At 42.1% G+C, this 19132-nt stretch overlaps 2 protein-coding genes across 4 annotated transcripts in view; one reads left to right on the top strand and one right to left on the bottom strand.

The window, feature by feature from the left end:
- card11 (caspase recruitment domain family, member 11) overlaps window positions 1-19132 on the bottom strand; it is a 54615-nt gene that overhangs the window by 31436 nt on the left and 4047 nt on the right. The window contains exon 1 of one of the 3 annotated variants that reach the window (XM_074696076.1): window positions 16459-16488. The exons of the other annotated variants lie outside the window; for them this stretch is intronic. The gene's annotated coding sequence lies outside the window, so the exon portion shown is untranslated. Of the gene's footprint in view, window positions 1-16458; window positions 16489-19132 lie in introns of those variants that run through there. 3 annotated transcript variants of the gene reach the window in all.
- LOC141809192 (myosin-1-like) lies at window positions 2460-17356 on the top strand. Its single transcript, XM_074696073.1, has 37 exons — window positions 2460-2660; window positions 2741-2884; window positions 2981-3137; window positions 3219-3246; window positions 3337-3451; window positions 3691-3783; window positions 3907-3970; window positions 4079-4177; window positions 6312-6415; window positions 6733-6871; window positions 6976-7094; window positions 7185-7334; window positions 7407-7577; window positions 7648-7954; window positions 8044-8108; window positions 8219-8306; window positions 9041-9282; window positions 9493-9629; window positions 9779-10034; window positions 10765-11007; window positions 11088-11264; window positions 11344-11489; window positions 11610-11700; window positions 11784-12173; window positions 12259-12385; window positions 12464-12582; window positions 13868-14064; window positions 14139-14322; window positions 14398-14563; window positions 14644-14768; window positions 14848-15156; window positions 15236-15439; window positions 15537-15662; window positions 16408-16578; window positions 16677-16781; window positions 16869-16964; window positions 17055-17356. Exons 1-37 carry the CDS (start codon window positions 2460-2462, stop codon window positions 17193-17195), a joined length of 5796 nt encoding a protein of 1931 aa, XP_074552174.1. The 3' UTR covers window positions 17196-17356.

Raw genomic sequence — 19132 nt, 5'->3', positions numbered from 1 at the left:
GACATATCTGCCACTGTGTTGACACATGACAGGGGTGGGGGGGCACTGTTAGCTGCCTAGAGCCAATTATAATCACAGCTGTTACCAGACCTTCAAGTGACATCAAGAGGCGATTAAATCAGCACCAATTAGAGCGTCTGTGGGGCACTGCTGGACATCGTGTGCCTTTACCTCAGACCTTTGTCTGATCATTTATTCCTCTCTCCAAAGAAACTTAACAAAGAAAGCAGTGCTAGTGTCCACAACAGCAGTTCCTCCAGTGTCCACTTGAGGCTGTCTCTTAAGTGAGTCAATCCCTATGAGAACTAGAGCCTTATTTAGCGGTGTTTTTGTGTGAAAGTAACGCGCTGAAAATTCTCTAAATAAAGCGTGAATGCAGACCGATATCAGATTCGTTTATTTGTGTTTTTGGTCAAGTAAAATATGGCCCCGTCTGAGTGCAGAGGAAACCGGCAAAGGAGCAGGGAGGGGGTGTTTGGTGCGAGCGCCCTGGGCTTCTGCTGCACAAAATCACTGCTGTAGGGGTAATTTCTGCCCTAAACCTTGTGATAGGACCCAACTTGTTCCATCCCGGAGTATCACTTTAAAGCCAATTAAATTTACTTATTTCAAACCGTGAGTGAGGAGGGAATGCAGTGGATATTAGACCCCACTGTACATTATGATGTTAACCTGCCAAGAACACAGGCTTTCCATGCTCCACATGACATGGACCTGCTGTCTGTGCCCTGGAGCACAGACACACTGGCTTGCGTGGTATTGTATTGTGAAGTGTCCACATTGTTCCGTCCTCATCCATGGTTTTTCCTTTAGTTTTGTTTTTTTGGCAGATTATTGAGTTAAAACAACTGAAAACTTTAAGTTGGATTGATGCAAAATGTTGATTTGAGAAGAATTAAAATATTTTTTTTATCTGACCTATTAAGTTGTGTTAATCGAACTTGTTAATTTCATTTCAAAGAACTTAATTTATTTTTAAATTAAGTTTATTATAGGTGTAGGTAATTAGAGCAATTGATTCAAGTTGGTTCAACCACTTCTTTTTATTAGTTGTAGCAACTCAGAATTTCAAGTTGATATGATCCACAAAAATACATTGGAAACCTACACCACAAAAGATTTTGGTCGAGTGATACAACTGACTATTAAAACAGGCTGATTAGATTTGTTTTTGTCAAATTCATCACAGACAGTAGCAGCTTTAAACTTACTGTCATAGCCCTGAATATGTTAGTTTTTATGTGTTTTTTTTTCTAGTTTTGAGAAAACTTTTAGACAGTTTTACTCTTTCAGTCTTTGTACACCATGTACTGCATCAGTTTGAGCTAGGATTTACAGAATTTATTTGATCTTTTTGTTCAAACTGCCTGATGTTTATGGAAACGCCTCCATCTGCCTGTTCATTTAGATGAGGCTGAAGATAAACACTTCAATCAGAGTAAACTTTGTGGCATGCAGTGGACTTTAAAGACATTCTTCTGCTGAATTAACTTGGGTGATTGAGTCGCGTTAATGGAAACTCACTCAGAGGATCTGTGGCGTTATGGTGGATTTATTTTTAACCTCGTTAGTTTGGACGTGAATTCTTTCTCTGGGGAGGCTGCTGGGCTGTTTTTGGTGAACTAGTTTATACTTTAGTGAGAAGTAGGAGTAGAGCTCATGTGCTATGTCAAAGCAAGTCAAAAAACAGAGGTAATGTTACCTCATATTTAAAGTGTCTGGAGCATTTTTTCTGCTCCTGGAGTGTCTTTGTTTTGGTATTTTAAAAGTTATGTTTAAGTGTTTGATTTAGCCAACTTAGCTTCTTTTCATCGCAAAGTAAAAATGTAAATGATTCAACCCTCTATAGTCCAGGTATACAGATATTCACTCCACACTCAGGGACATATATGAACAATGTTTTTAAATGACTCAGCCTCCGTCTGGAATGTGCTAAACGTCTCGTCGACCCCCGACATGAAGACAAACAGTCATGTGTGATCAGCTCGGCAGACAGGCTGAGTTTACGGGACGCTCTAACAGACCTAATCTCCTCTGATCCCAGAAAATGAGGCTCGCTGTGTTTGGGCCTTGAGCCTCCTAAGCTGTCGTCTTTAACAATCATTGGTTTTTAATGGACAGTCTGAAGGATTACAGTTCAAACCATGTAAAAAGTGACACAATACATCTAAACATAGACTGTTCAGACGACGAAATGCACATATGTGACTTTTCAATTGTGCCTCCAAATATAGAAGAAGGTGCCTTGAAACAGGCCAAGCTGTGGCGTATAAAAGCTGTCAGAGTCTCCTCACTGTGTCTGTTTCGTTCCCCTGAAACAAAAGTCTCAACAAATCTTCTTTCTCTTCTCTTTCCATCTGCAGCTCTCAGGTAAGTTTCATTTCACCCTGACTTGACCTTGGAACACATTTCTGTTCAATGTCACTGATTTCTTCGTCAAATGTATGCAGCCAGACAAAATGAGTGATGCTGAGATGGAAATATATGGAGTGGCAGCTCCGTACCTCCGCAAATCTGAGCGGGAAAGAATCGCAGCTCAGAACATGCCGTTTGACGCCAAATCTGCCGTGTTCGTGCCGGACCCCAAGCAGGAGTATGTAAAGGGAAAAATCAAAAGCCAGGATGGGTCCAACGTCACCGTGGAGACAGAGGATAGAAAGGTGTGTCATTCAAAAACAAAAAGGAAGAAATGTATCTGTTTACGAGCTTGGTTTTACTCAGCTTTGAGTTTTCACTTCAGATCGTCACGGTGCATCTGGACGATGTTCGCCCCATGAATCCTCCAAAGTTTGACAAGATTGAAGACATGGCTCTGCTGACTCACCTCCATGAGCCGGCCGTGCTGTTCAACCTCAAAGATCGCTATGCCGCCTGGATGATCTATGTAACTATGAAACAGATTTTAAAATGTTTAAAACTTCAGAAACCAATCAGAAGAAAAAGTGTCACGTTGACATCCTGGTGTTTCTCATGTATTCAGACGTATTCTGGACTCTTCTGTGTCACCGTTAATCCCTACAAATGGCTGCCAGTCTACAACCCTGAGGTGGTGGCCGGGTATCGAGGGAAGAAACGACAGGAAGCACCTCCACACATCTTCTCCATTTCTGACAACGCTTACCAGTTCATGCTCACAGGTCCAATGACTACAGAGTGAATAAAACACAACAGCTGCTATCTTCCCAAATACATGATTTTCATTGTTTTTCCTTCAACAGATCGAGAGAACCAGTCCATCCTGATCACGTGAGTTCAGTTTAAGTTCTCCTTTATCAAAACAGAATTAACAAGCATGAACTTTCAAACATCATTTCTGCTATACTGTACTTTTCTCAGTGGAGAATCTGGTGCCGGGAAGACTGTCAACACCAAGAGAGTCATCCAGTACTTTGCAACAATTGCATCATTTGGAGACGCAAGCAAGAAGGAGCAACCCTCTGGCAAAATGCAGGTTCAGTCCTTTCATTTATAAAAAAAAGAAGGATCTTTTGATGTTGTATATGATTCCCAAACAAAAAAGTTATCAGTGAACTGGTTGAAATTGAGTAGTTTATTGTTCTTCTAAACTGTTTTAACTCGATAGACAGCCCATTGTCTGTCTCAATCTAAAAAAAACAAACAACTCTAGGTGTGTTGGCAGCTGCTCCTGAAACACAGACATGTTAAGCTTTAATTCTCTGTGAGTTACAGGGCAATCTGGAGGATCAAATCATCCAGGCCAACCCTCTGCTGGAAGCTTTCGGGAATGCCAAGACTGTGAGGAACGACAACTCCTCTCGATTTGTGAGTTTAAATGTGATCAGAGCAGAGGAGAGCCATCAGTACTCTAACTTTAAAGTCTTTATCTTTTAATGAGTATGAATATGGAACCACAAGTCTTTTTTTTTTTTTTTTTTCCTCTTTTAGGGAAAATTCATCCGCATCCACTTTGGAACAAAGGGGAAGCTGGCCTCAGCTGACATTGAAACTTGTACGTTTTGTCATACCTTTATCAATAATATTATCATTGATTATCCATAATGAGTGTGTTTGAATGTGTGTTACTCTTTTTGTTTGTGCTGATTTTTATTATTTTTAGATCTTCTGGAAAAATCCAGAGTCACATTTCAGCTGCCAGCAGAGAGGAGCTACCACATCTTCTACCAGATCCTGTCCAACAAGAAACCTGAACTGATCGGTTGGTATTACCTTATTTTCTCTAATGTCTTTCACAAATGTTGTACCTGTTAGTAATTCACAAAAAAAGAAGTAGGCAAGCTTAATCTGCAACTGTGTAATATTTGGTAGTGGTAAGAAGTACAAATATTGTTATGGCAAAATATCACACAGTGTGTGACAATAGCATATCACTTCTGCACATATTGCTGTTGGACAAGGGTTGGCTACAGTCCAGATCCCATCCATCTATAATCACAAAAGTGAGAAAATCCAATCACACAGATAGCAGTCAAATATTTCTGAAGTTAGGCCATGTACGCATAAGACGCATAAGAAAACAAACCAATGTGGAAGTGCTACAAACTGCAGTTCCTTGAGTGTCCACTAGAGGCTGGCTGCAGAAGTACCAGAGGCCACATACAGACCAAGAAACAAAGCAAATCTTTATAGCAAAAATCAACATCTGTATAGGCTGGCTCAAAAAGCAACTCTGGTCTGAATAGAATTGTTAAAGGGGCTGTGAGGAGTTTCTAAGGGATCTTGAAAAAATTTCCCTTCAAGAAATATACCTGATTAAAATCCACACTTAAAAATGAGATAATCAGCATCAGTATAGGTTATTTCATAATGCCACTTTATAGCTTCTTGACTGGGTCGAGCAGGACCAAGTCTTGCCGACTGGCAAAGTTTAGTAGTAAGAAGAGAGATCTGTGTTTTTTTTACTGCAGAAAACAATTTCTGTGATTAGTCTTGTAGTGATGGTGGACACTGGAGCCTAACTGTCAGACAGAAAGACAACAGAAGAGCAGAAGAAAGATAAACAAGAGAGTGATAGAGCACAAGCCAAAGGCTAATACGGGAGCTAAACTGTTTGTGATAATGTTGATTCCAACCCACAGTCAGCAGTTATTCTGCAGTGGTCTGTTCAAACTTGAGAGTCTATTAATAAAATGACGAGTGAGGTTACATAAGCTCTGATTGGTAGATGACTGGCAGGACATAACCAGGATTTACCAACATTACACATTGCAGACACGTCTTAGACATAGACTGTATAAAACATGGACATAGTCTCACCGACGTCACCCGGCTGTTTCTGAAACGGAAAATGAAGCACATCGGCTATAGCGGCCATATTGGTAGTGGCAAAGGCTTCGCCTACAGCTATAGGGCGCCTGTCGGTCACGTGACCCTCAGCTGTGCCTCTTATTGGGGGAGCTCGCGATCTTAATATCCTCCGAACAGCCGAGTTAGAAAAAAATTCACCCCCTGTACAGTGGGTGCCGGTGGTACAATTAGCGACTCCGACAGGAGACGTTTTGTTGAACCAGGCTGTAAATAGGTTAATTTCTGCTTTGAAAACAGCTTTTTTTGGCTTGGTGTGTATGTGACTTCCAGTACTTCCGGAGCCAGCCTCAAGCGAACACTCGAGAAACAGCAGATTTTAGCACTTCAGCATTGTCTCATATTCCCAGACCAGAGGTTGCCGCTTAGTCTTAGAGCACAGGGCGGTCAGTAGAGCCACATGCTAGTGGCTACTACACTACTGTACAAACTTACGTTTGCTTGTTGTCATGTTTCAAACCATAGGGCTACGTAACTGTGCTGATAAATACCTTACCTGGTAAAAAGCTGTCTTGGACAAAGAAAATTTTTTTTGTCAAACACACCTAGAGATGGGTACCTTTTACATTTGAAACAGTACTGTACTGATGCTCCTACCTGCCAATCAGTATCAACACTCAACGGCACAAATTTTCTGTACTTTTGTGTGTTTATGTGGTAATGAATATTAATTTAATTAAAAGTAAAATCTCAAAGTTCAAAGTTTCAATTTAAAAAATGTATCCTCAATATGTAAACTTGCAATGCTGTGTTCATGTCCAGTATGGAAAATTGCCTACTCTTCCACTCCCTCACAGTCATAAGGATGCGTTGAGGTACCAAAACATGGTACCATGGGATTTTATGTGAATCAGTACTGAGTACTACAAACAGAATTCAGTTGGCTCCTATAAAAGTACCTAATTTTGTAAAAAGTTACATTTTTACGACAGTGTGCAGAGACTCCAGGCCAGAGGGGGCTAGGCAGTCCAAGCAAAACAGATCCTCCTCACAGCATCTTTAAATAATACATTTATGTTTGTTTACAGACATGCTGCTGATAACCACCAACCCGTACGACTATCCTTTCATCAGTCAGGGAGAGATCACTGTGCTGAGCATCAATGACAGCGACGAGCTGATGGACACTGATGTGAGTTCATTTATTTTAATACTTTATTTAATATACCATACTTATGAGCAGGAATGCGGAACTTGAAACTAAGTAAGTACATGCTGATGGAAATCACAATTTGTCATGTTGTTGTTTTAACAAGTGACGTTTTTCAAACTAAGTTGCAACAATGCTGACAAAACCTTTTAATCTCTTGTAACATCTTAATACTTAAGTGTATGGAGTTAAAGGATAAAAGATTTAGACTGTGAACAAATCAAAGCATGATCCAAGTCAGACAACCTAGTGTTGTTGCTGAGCTGAGACGATTAACCTTTGACACCTGTGTTCATCAGAGTGCCATCGACATCCTCGGCTTTAACTCAGAGGAAAAGCTCGGCATCTACAAGCTGACAGGAGCAGTGATGCATTTTGGGAACATGAAGTTCAAACAGAAGCAGCGAGAGGAGCAGGCGGAGCCCGATGGCACAGAGGGTGAGACTAAAGCTTACATTTGAAGCTCTGTGCTAAATATTCTGTTTTCTGTTTCCCATTCACCTTTAAGTCAGAATGAAACATCTATGATTTGAATCCTCTAGTGGCAGACAAAGTGGCGTATCTGATGGGTTTGAACTCCGCTGACCTACTCAAAGCTCTGTGCTACCCCCGAGTAAAGGTCGGGAACGAGTATGTCACCAAAGGACAAACTCCACAGCAGGTACAGCCGTTATGTCTCAAGTAACTGATAACCTTCTGTGTGTTCCTTCTACCCTTCATGATCCCTGAGTGTGTCTATGTGTGATTCCAGGTGAACAATGCGATCGGAGCTCTGTCCAAAGCGGTCTACGAGAAGCTGTTCCTGTGGATGGTCACCAGGATCAACCAGCAGCTCGACACCAAACTCCCCCGACAGCATTTCATCGGTGTCCTCGACATCGCAGGATTTGAGATCTTTGAGGTACAGAGAGTAAAATACAACACATCTATCGAAGAATATGTGTGATTATTGATTTCCTGTCGATTCATTCAGATGAACAGCCTGGAGCAGCTCTGCATCAACTTTACAAACGAAAAGCTGCAACAGTTTTTCAACCACCACATGTTCGTGCTGGAACAAGAAGAATACAAGAAGGAGGGGATCGAATGGGAGTTCATCGACTTTGGGATGGACTTAGCAGCCTGCATCGAGCTCATAGAGAAGGTGAGATTAAAACGGTTTAAATAATCTGATTATGACACAGTTTAACTCTGACCGTCTCTCGCTCCTGCAGCCGATGGGTATTTTCTCCATCCTTGAAGAGGAGTGCATGTTCCCGAAGGCGACAGACTCCTCCTTCAAAAACAAACTTTACGACCAACACCTGGGGAAGAACAGCATCTTCCAGAAGCCCAAACCCTCCAAAGGAAAGGTCGAGGCTCATTTCTCTCTGATGCATTACGCAGGAACTGTCGACTACAACATCAGCGGTTGGTTGGAGAAGAACAAAGATCCTCTGAACGACACGGTGGTTCAACTTTATCAGAAAGCTTCTCTGAAGCTGCTCGCTCAGCTGTTCGCTTCGTACGCTTCGGCAGATGGTCAGTTCAAGAGAAAAAACACTGTCAACAAAAACATCAGTCAGTAATAGTGTCAACTGTGCCATTTATTGTTTCTTATTTTTCTGCAGATGGGAGTAAGAAAAGTTTCAAGAAAAAAGGCTCCTCTTTTCAGACCGTTTCTGCTCTTTTCAGGGTAATTACTGAAAATATCTGAAATTGGTTTAATCAGTGATAGTGTAAAAGAGTTTTATTACGCTGGTAAGAGTTGTGAGTCTGTGGTTCATAATCTGAGTTAATCTGCAGGAGAACCTGAACAAACTGATGGCCAACCTCAGGTCGACTCATCCTCACTTTGTCAGGTGCATCATCCCCAATGAGACCAAAACTCCAGGTATGAAAACAAGAAAGTGGTTTTAGATAAATAAATTTCAGAAGTCGAAAACGATACGACTGACAGCCAAAATACACCAAATGCGTCTCCATAACATCACGGCAAATGGTTCAGATAGGTTTCTTTCAAGCCAATGTGTCGACTCACAGTGGATTCAATCAGTTGCAGTGCGTCTGTGTCGCTGGTCTGTCATGTTGCAGGCAGTACACAGCCATGCTATTTTTGACGGATGCAGAGCTGTGATGCATAAATTCAGCAGGAAATTCATTTGGGACAATCAAGGGGGGCAGGAAATACTTACCAGAAACTACCTGAAAACAACCAGCAACTATCAAAATGAAACAGACCATGTCAGAATCAGTTCGTATTTAGCTTGACTAGGATGATAAATGGACATAATGAGTGGAGCCAGACCAGGAGTCAACAGGGTTGAGGTTTTACAGCCGAACATGAACGAAGAGAGACTTATCAATTGAGTGGGAAGCGTGGGAACTCCTCAGTCTGTGACTCCAGCTGTCTGTCAGTCATACAGCTTGTCGGACTGAACACACAGCCGGTATACATTGACAAACACGGTCAACATGCAACGAAACAGAGTTGCACTGCAGATGTATCTGGTGTATTTGAGGAGTGAGTGAGTGAACACAACTGTTCCTGCCCAGACTCTACTGTGCTCAAAACTAAGTGTAAAGGTGACATTTTCATTGTAAATGCCAGTTTTCCCTGTCCTGCAGGCTCCATGGATCATCACCTGGTTCTCCATCAGCTGCGTTGTAACGGAGTTTTAGAAGGGATCAGGATCTGCAGGAAAGGATTTCCCAGCAGGATCCTGTACGGAGACTTCAGACAGAGGTACAGGATCCTGAATGCAAGTGCGATCCCTGAGGGTCAGTTCATCGACAGTAAGAAGGCGTCAGAGAAGCTTCTGTCCTCCATCGACGTCGATCACTCTCAGTACAGATTCGGATACACAAAGGTGATTCATGTTTGTGTTTCAGTATCAGGAGTTTTAATACCACTGATCTAAAACAAGCTGCTCCTGATCCCCTGTGCAGAGAAGATTACTGATCATTCTTCTGTTTTAAAACATGTAGATTAGGCACACCCGAGGATAAGACAGGACAAGTCCTAGTGTTCAAAGATACAAATATTGTTATTTCATCCGATCTGACCTTTGACCCTGCAGGTGTTTTTCAAAGCGGGGCTGCTGGGTCTCCTGGAGGAGATGAGGGACGAGCGTCTGGCCGTGTTGATGACTCGTATTCAGGCTGTTTCCAGAGGTTACGTCACCAGACTGAGGATGAAGGAGATGTCCAAAAAAAGGTCTCTGAAGATTTGTTCATGAGTTGTACAAGCAACTTGAGCTGATTAATATCTGAAAAACATTCACTCAGTCTCATATCAGTGATATAGTAAAGTATAAACACAAATAAAGATAATTTCGTTTACTGTCTGTACTTTTCATGCTTCAGAGAGTCCATCTTCATCATCCAGTACAACATCCGCTCCTTCATGAACGTGAAGAACTGGCCCTGGATGAGACTCTACTTCAAAATCAAACCTCTGTTACGCAGCGCTGAGGCTGAGAAAGAGATGCAGAACATAAAAGAGGAGTTTGCCCGACTCAAAGAAGAGTTTGCAAAGTCGGAGGCTCGGAGGAAAGAGCTGGAGGAGAAAATGGTCGTTCTGGTCCAGGAGAAAAACGACCTTTACCTGCAAATACAGGCGGTACGTAAATCCCAAGGAGGATGAGGGATAGAGGGAGTGGGGTTAGATGAGCCAGATTTAAAATCAGAATACATTGATCTCTGAGGGAAAATTCTATTTCAGTTACATCCCGTTCAAGGCATGTCTGAAAACAAACACAGAAATGGGATTTGAAAAAGCAACATTGGGAGAAGAGGGGGGAAAAAAAGGTCAATTCCAGACTATTCCCGACGGGGCGTAGTTTGAGATCGAGAAAAAGACAGACTCAACAATGTTCGTGACTTCTGATGGTGACAAGGCCACGGCTATTGCCGTTGAGACGAACTCAAAGAGTTCTAACTCAGAGACAAGTTCACAGGAGAAAAGTGCAGGGGGGCATCTGTATGCATAACATCCAGGAGAGTAGGGTGCTTATCAGCCTACCAAGGCCGACGCGGAAGAGCTGAAAAAGAGATAAAGATTGTTTGGGTCAGGCAGACACACTGAAGATTTTTCTGTCTGCCTTAAAGCCTAGCCAAGAGTAAAGGAATGAATAGATGAAAATAAGGACAAATATCTCGAAAGGATGAAAGGGAGGAAGGAGTGGAAGTAACATGGGAGGGAAGCGAGAAAGGATGAAGGAGGGAAGAAATACTGGATGGAGGGATGGAAGGCAGAATGATTGGATGGGTGGATGGATCCAAAGATGGATGATAGTAGATCGATAGAAATTGTTAGTGTCTGTTATAAAACCCTCTGCCCCTGCTCTCAGGAGAGGGAGAACCTGTGCGATGCAGAGGAGAGGTGTGAAGGTCTCATAAAGAGTAAAATCCACCTGGAGGCCAAACTGAAGGAGTTTTCAGAGCGAGTGGAGGAGGAGGAGGAGATCAATGCAGAGATCACAGCCAAGAAGAGGAAGCTGGAAGACGAATGTACCGAGCTGAAAAGAGACATCGACGACCTGGAACTTACCATCTCCAAAGTGGAGAAGGAAAAACACGCCACCGAAAACAAGGTTCTCCTGATCATCCTCACGAAGTCTTCTTGTTTTTCATACGTTTAGAAATCAATCTTTATCAAGTGTTTTCTGAGCAGGTGAAGAATCTGGTGGAAGAGCTCTCGTCTCTGGAGGAAAACCTGATGAAGTCTTCAAAGGAGATGAAGGCTCTGCAGGAGGTCCATCAGCAGACGTTGGACGACTTGCAGGCTGAGGAAGACAAAGTCAACGGTCTGGTGAAGATCAAAATGAAGCTGGAGCAGCAGGTCGACGATGTGAGTGCGCGACCAGACGATGTTTTTGGATTGTATTGTCTATATTTTGATTATTGGTTGACTTGAGCGTCTCGTTTAGCTGGAGAATTCTCTGGAACACGAGAAGAAGCTTCACGCAGAATCAGAGAGATGCAGGAGAAAACTGGAAGGGGATCTGAAGCTGAGCCAGGAAACTATCATGGACCTGGAGAACGACCGACAGCAGGCGGAGGAGAGGCTGAAAAAGTGTGATATCTTCATCATTTTGATGCTGTCTTTCATCTTTATTTGAGACATAAAAGAAAATTTAGTCCAAATGTTTTGATATTCAGGCCCTGAGATATTTCCTTTTTTTGTTTGTTCCAGAAAAGACTTTGAAATCGGAGGCCTCCAGAGCAGAATCGAGGACGAACAAACTCTCAGCACTCAGCTGCAGAAGAAGATTAAAGAGCTTCAGGTGTGAAGATGTGCAAACATGACTGAACTCTCACTTTTAAAAATCTTTAGCTGTTTTTATGATAGATTTAAATTTCTCTGCAGGCTCGCGGCGAGGAGCTGGAGGAGGAGATCGAGGCAGAGCGTTCAGCCCGAGCTAAAGTTGAGAAGCAGAGATGTGAGCTCTCCAGAGAGCTCGACGAGATCAGCGAGCGTCTGGAGGAAGCCGGGGGAGCCACGGTCGCTCAGGCCGAGCTCAACAAGAAGAGGGAGGCAGAGTTTCAGAGGCTGCGGCGGGACCTGGAAGAGTCAACGCTGCAGCACGAATCTGTCACTGCGACTCTGCGCAGGAAACAGGCGGACAGCGTCGCCGAGCTCAGCGAGCAAATCGACAACATCCAGAGAGTCAAACAGAAGCTGGAGAAAGAGAAATGTGAGCTGAAGATGGAGATTGACGACATGATGAGCAACATGGAGAGCGTCCTGAAGAGCAAGGTATCAAATATATTTATAATTATACAAAACAGTTCCCCATCCATGATCTCTTAATATATTAATCAGTTTATGTCTCACGTTTCAGGCCGGTCTTGAGAAAACGTGCAGGAGCCTGGAAGATCAGATGAATGAATATAAAACCAAAGCAGAAGAATCTCAGAAGTCTCTGAGTGATTCTACGACTCTCTCTGCTCGTCTGCAGACAGAAAACGGTACTGATCGATGCAATCTTATTCTTAATGAAGAAAAGAGATGAAAGGTTGATGTGTCTGTGTCCAATTCATGAACAGCTGAACTCTCCCGTCTGCTGGAGGAGAAAGACCTTAGTCTCTCCCAGCTGAGCCGAATCAAAACTGTCTGCAACCAGCAAATGGAGGAGCTGAAGAGGCTTCTGGATGAAGAAACCAAGGTTTGAAAGAAGTCTGCACAAATTTAATTCTGTTAGCAGTGACCTGAAACACAAGCGATATAAACAGTAAAAACAGAGAATTTTCAATCAGTTGAAGTGATGTAATTTTTTTAATCAATCCAACTCAATATTTTAAGTTAAGGTTTCCAATGTATTTTTGTGGATCATATTAACTTGAAATTCTACGTTGCTACAACTAAAGAAAAATAAGTAGTTGGACCAACTTGAATTATTGTTTCAATTGGTCACACCTAAATAAATTAAGTTCTTTGAAATAAAATCAACAAGTTCAGTTACCACAACTTAATAGGTCAGAAAAAATAAATATTCTAATTCTTCTCAAATCAACATTTAGCATCAATCCAACTTAAAGTTTTAAGTTGTTTCAACTCATGAATCTGGAAAACCTAAAAGGAAAAACCATGGATGAGGAGGGAACGTTGTGGATATGAGACCCTGCTGCACACTAAGATACCAGGCAGGGCCAGTGTGTCTGTGCTCCATGGCATGGACCAGCTGGCTGTCTGTGCTCCACTGCGCTGGCTGACTGACTGTTGCTCCACGACATAGGCTGCTTGTCCTGGCTGCCTGTGCTACATGGTATGAGGGCTCCAAACAAAATACTCTCTCAGTAATGGTAATTTGAGTATAACTAAAGACAAAACCCAGTTTGTCATTTCTGATCATAATTTTAGCCCATCAACACATCTCATTTATTAACATATAAAACATTAAACATGCTTAAAGGTACACGGTCCATGCCACAGGGCACAGACAGCAGGTCCATGCCATGTGGAGCACAGAAAGCCTGTGCTCTTGGCAGGTTAACATCTTAATGTACAGCCAGGTCTAATATCCACTGCATTCCCTCCTCACTCATGGTTTGAAATAAGTCAGTTCAATAGGCTGTAAAGTAAACATTACAAGACTATTAGTTTTATTTACTAACCTTTTTGGTGCACTTGTTTTCCTAGATTATTTTAAGTAAGCTCAACTTGTCACATTTTTACAGTGCAATAAAGTATAAAAACACCTTGTCAGATTTTACTTTGAGGTTTTACAAATTACTGAGTTGAAACGACTGAAAACCTTAAGTTGGACTGATGCAAAATGTTGATTTGAGAACGATCAAAGTTCATTTGACTTAATCAGTTGTGTTGATTGAACTTATTCACTTCATTTCAAATAACTTAATTTATTTAGGCGTGACCAATTAAAGCAGTAATTTAAGTTGGTCCAACTATTTCCTTTTTTCAGTGTACTTCAAACGTTCTCATTGTTCCAGGCTAAGAGCGCTCTGGCTCACGCTCTGCAATCGGCTCGTCATGACTGTGAGCTGCTCAGGGAGCAGTACGAGGAGGAGCAGGAGGCCAAAGCTGAGCTCCATCGCTGCCTGTCCAAAGCCAACAGCGATGTGTCTCAGTGGAGGACCAAATACGAGACGGATGCCATTCAGCGCACCGAGGAGCTCGAGGAGGCAAAGTGAGAAAAAAAACTCTTAGATTTTACAGCAGAGGATTTTCCTGAAACTTTAACACGTTTTCTTGTTCTTCTAGGAAGAAGCTGGCTCAAAGGCTGCAAGACTCTGAAGAAATGACCGAGGTAGCAAATGTCAAATGTGCCTCTTTGGAAAAAACCAAACAGCGTCTGCAGGCTGAGGTGGAGGACCTGATGGTGGAGCTGGAGAGGTCGAATGCAGCCAACGCCTCGTTGGACAAGAAGCAGAGGAACTTTGACAAGGTGCGTCCTCTGTTTGCATTTCTCTGTGCTTACTTTCATCACAGCATTATTGATCCAACATTTTCTCGTCCTCAGGTTCTTGTCGAATGGAAACAGAAATACGAGGAGACTCAAGCAGATCTGGAAGTTTCCCAGAGAGAGACAAGGGGGATGAGTACTGAACTCTTTAAGCTGAAAAACTCGTACGAAGAAGCTCTGGATCATCTGGAGAACATGAAGAGAGAGAATAAAAACCTGCAGCGTAAGAGTCTGGCTGTAAAACAAACTAACAACCTTTGTTTCATGTTTCTTTCTGGGATAAAATGTGCTTTTCATTTACAGAGGAGATTTCAGACATCACTGAGCAGGTGGCACAATCTATGAAAACCGTCCACGAGTTGGAGAAATCTGTGAAACAGTCAGAGCAGGAAAAGAGAGACACGCAGGCCGCACTGGAGGAAGTCGAGGTTTGTCTCCTGTCTTTAAAAACCTTTTAGCTTTTTTAAAATCAAAATATCCTGAAGTGTTTCTCTCACCACTTCCTAGTCTTCACTGGAACACGAGGAAGCCAAAATCCTTCACCTTCAGCTGGAGCTGAACCAGATCAAGTCTGAGGTCGACAGAAAGGTGGCAGAGAAAGACGAGGAGATCGAGCAGCTGAAGAGGAACCATCTGAGAACCGTAGACACGCTGCAGAATGCGCTGGATGCAGAGACACGCAGCAGAAACGAGGCTGTACGCACGAAAAAGAAGCTGGAGGGCGACCTGAACGAGATGGAGATTCAGCTCGGACACGCTAACCGACAGGCGGCTGAATCAACCAAACAGCTGAGGATCATTCAGGCGCAGCTGAAGGTTTGCTGGAGTCTGAAAAGAATTTGAATCTATAAACGGAAAAGTAAAACATCTTTAATTTTTGAATCTCCTGTCTCAGGACATGCAGGTCCACCTGGATGAAGCTCTCCACAGCCAGGAGGACTTGAAGGAGCAGCTCGCCATCGCTGAGCGCCGAAACACTCTGATGACGGCTGAGATTGAAGAGATGACGGTAGCGCTTGAACAATCTGAGAGGAGTCGCAAGATGGCCGAACAGGAAGTGATGGAAGTCAGTGAGAGAGTCCAACTCCTGCACGCTCAGGTGAGGAGAAAATCCAGAGTGAGATTAAAGTTTAAAATCTGGATCAAATTTCTTCTGCAAGAATAAATGGTTTTCGTTAAATTTGATGTTTTAACAGAATGGCAGTCTGCTAAACACGAAGAAGAAGGCAGAGTCAGATTTGAACCAGCTCCAGTCTCAGATGGAGGAAACCATCCAGGAGGCCAAAAACGCAGATGACAAAGCCAGAAAAGCCGTCACAGATGTGAGTCTCTAGCTTTTTTCTTTTCTTCTCTTAAAATGATATTGTGACTAAACTGCTAAGCCTTAAAGTTAGGGTGTGGGTGATTTTCCTGAAAAATAAGATGTCAATTTTTGCAGGAATAATCCCGCTCAATCATCTTCTATACACGTGTGTCAGTGTCTGTATCTGCTTCAAACCCCCTCTTCTGCCTGTATGTTGATGTTTTGGTTGTATTGGAACGTATTGTATTAGTTCCTGGGCAGAGAGTAAGCGTGGTTATATCAGCCAATCACAGGGCACCCAGTTTGAAGTGTCTTTGGGGAATTGATGGTAGCGAGTGGAAGCTGTTCAGAGCATCTACGATAGTGGACGTAGCACCATGGGAGAAAAACACAACCAAAGTGAAATGAAATGCCAAACAGATAAAGCTTTTTCCTAAACGAGGGTGAAGCTTGGCTCAACATTCACTCGCTTTCAGGAACTTAAGAGCAGCACGGGATGGAGAGCGATGCGAGTTGGGGCATGTCAAATACCCCTGTTTACCTTGTGCTAGCATGCCAAGTCTGGTGCACGGCTATTGAGTCTCTCCCACGTAGAAACGTGATGCAACAGGTGGTAACTGGGCTGCGTTCTCGAAGGCAGAGAGTGTGTGCTGCCGCTGGCACTGATCCAAGGAGGAGGAGCCTTATTTGAATGTTGTGTTTATGAACAAGTAACAAAAATTGCTGCAGACCCGACCTTTAAAGTCGACTGAATTTCAACACAGGCGGCCATGATGGCAGAGGAGCTAAAGAAAGAGCAGGACACCTGCGCTCACCTGGAGAGGATGAAGAAGAACCTGGAGGTGACGGTGAAGGACCTGCAGCACCGACTGGATGAGGCGGAGCAGATCGCCTTGAAGGGCGGGAAGAAAGAGCTGCAGAAACTGGAGAGTCGGGTACAAACAAATCAAAGATAGAAAAATAAACAACTGAAAGGATGAAATAAGAGTAGAGGTAAGAAAAGGATAATTAGAGAGATTTAATCTGTTTTCAGGTCCGTGAGCTGGAGAATGAGTTAGATGGGGAGCAGAAACGCAGCGGTGAGGCGATGAAAGGTCTGAGGAAATATGAGCGGAAAATTAAAGAGCTGACCTATCAGGTAACACCTACTGCAATTATGTATCAATTATATCATTTTATCAACAGCTTTAGACAAGAAAGGACAAAGAGTCCTTAAATGTTTCAGGTCGAGGAGGAGAAGAAGAGCTCGGTGAGACTTCAGGATTTAGTCGACAAACTGCAACTAAAAGTGAAAGCGTACAAGCGCCAGTGTGAAGAGGCAGTGAGTATAAATTCATGATTGCTTAGCATCAAGTTACTCCAACATGTCCTGAAGGAAAACTTTAATCCTCCTCATCACTTGTTTACTCAGGAGGAACAAACCAGCGTGAATCTGGTCAAGTTCCGCAAAGTTCAACATGAGTTGGAGGAAGCTGAAGAACGAGCCGACACTGCAGAGTCGCAGCTCAACAAAATGCGAGCTAAAAGCCGAGATTTGGGTAAAGAGGAATAAAATAATCTGTGGCACAAGAGTTCATCTGCAAAACGCCAGATAATGCAGAGTCAGCTCTGTTTTTCTACAGTTACCTCTTTCATCAGTCCATAATACTGTTTGTGTTACTTGTGTTTCTCTCACAAAGTGCAACATTTAAGACAGAAAATGCTGTGAAACATCATTTACTCAAAGCTTAGAGGAATTAATACATGTAGAAAAATGTAATCTGGTTTATTCTATGTTTTTCCTTTTCCGTCTTTGTCATATTACCTTACGAGTAATATGAAAAGTACAAAAATAAACATTATTTTCTCTCATAACCTGTATTTAAATTTGTAGTGTAGTTTCTCCTGGTTATACTGATGTAGATTCATGTATAACTGAAGTGGTTTTTTTTTTTTGTGATGTTTTTTAATTTGACAAGCTGCTGTCCCCACTCCACCTAATACGATGACGGATCATGTTTCTAACGCTGCCATGTTTATTCTAAATGTGGTCGTCATGTGTTTGTGCCCTCTCGTCGTGTTCACACACAGCCAGGTGTTAACTCGACAACAAAGAAGACAAACCAGAAAGCTTCCCTCAAGGTGTCCAGGTCACGCTCACCTTGGCAGGAAAACACAGCAGAGATGTAATGACGGTTTAAATGACATGACATGGTTTCTCTTTAGCACAGTGATAGCAGGCTTGTAGAAGGATGTTTTCTCATGTATCCCCTTCCCCCACAGAAAAAACGGAATAAATAAAGTTGTGTTTGACTGAACTCTTGAATTGCTGGAGTACCACAGGGCTCCACTTTAGGACAATTTCTCTTTTGTTCCCAGCAAAACCCTTTCATTCTTGTCTTGATTGTATTATTGTAGTTAATCTACATGTTGTGATTTATTTTTCACCTACAGGACAAAATCATAATAGATTATGAAGTTGTCCACAGGGGGCGCCAAAGTTATCACAAACTGAAAATTCCTCATCGGAGCTTCAATTTGGAACATTTCAATTTTTTTTTGTTGAATTTGTGTTTTTGGTCTGAAAAAGGAAATAAATAGAACAAAAGTTTTAAATTCCTCACCTTCTTTGCATTTTTTTAATCTTATTAAATCCCCAATCAACTTTCCTTGACATCCCTTTAAGTAACAGAGACTTTTGTGCTGATTCAGGGCTTTATGAAACACTTGATGGTCAACTAAAAGTTCATCCCCAAATAGGGATGGGTACTGGATTAAGGTACTTTTAAAGGTACCAACCAAGTTCTGCCAAAAGTACAGAATACCAGTTTGTGTAAGATCAAAAGGTACCATGTTTAGGTACCAAAATGCATCCTTGTGACTGTGTGGGAGTGGAAGAGTAGGTGATTTTCCATGCTGGACGTGAACACAGCATTGCTAGGTTGTATACAGAAGAATATATATGTTAAATTTAAAAAATGTATATACTTTATTATTGAACAAATTGATATTTTTCATAACACAAACACAAAAAGGTACCAAAAATTGGCACTGTTGAGTACCAGTACTGATTGCCAGGTACCAGACATCTGTACCGTATCGTTTAAATTACCCATCCTTGGCTCCAAAGTTGCACAAAGTGAACAACTTTTACTCTTCAGAGTGGGTCTTCTTTTCAAATGTAAGTCCAGTATATGTGATAGTTGCTCAGTCAAGTTATTTCTTGAATTCAAGTTAGATTATACATTACAGATTTCCAGATTTTTCTGCCCAAAATAAAAGGATAAATGTAAAAACCAACTATAAAATAAAATCAGCAGCTAAGTTTCTATAAGCAGAAAGAGCTTCCGTTACAATGTCCTGAAAAGATCTGGAATAAAGTAAATGTTTAGCGACAAACCTCAACATCCTTTCTCGTGATGAGCTGTGAATTTTTGTAAGCTGTGATGAAGAGTGTGATCAGTAAACAGAGCTAACATTGAAAAGATTTGATTTACTTTGGAAACTTTA

Source organism: Halichoeres trimaculatus, unplaced genomic scaffold, assembly GCF_033239565.1.
Source record: "Halichoeres trimaculatus isolate MK-OKI-2021-1 unplaced genomic scaffold, fHalTri1.1 fHalTri1_scaffold_20, whole genome shotgun sequence".
NCBI lineage: Eukaryota > Metazoa > Chordata > Actinopteri > Labriformes > Labridae > Halichoeres > Halichoeres trimaculatus.
The sequence above is the reverse complement of the archived record's forward strand: the minus strand, read 5'-3'. Positions and strand labels throughout refer to the sequence as shown.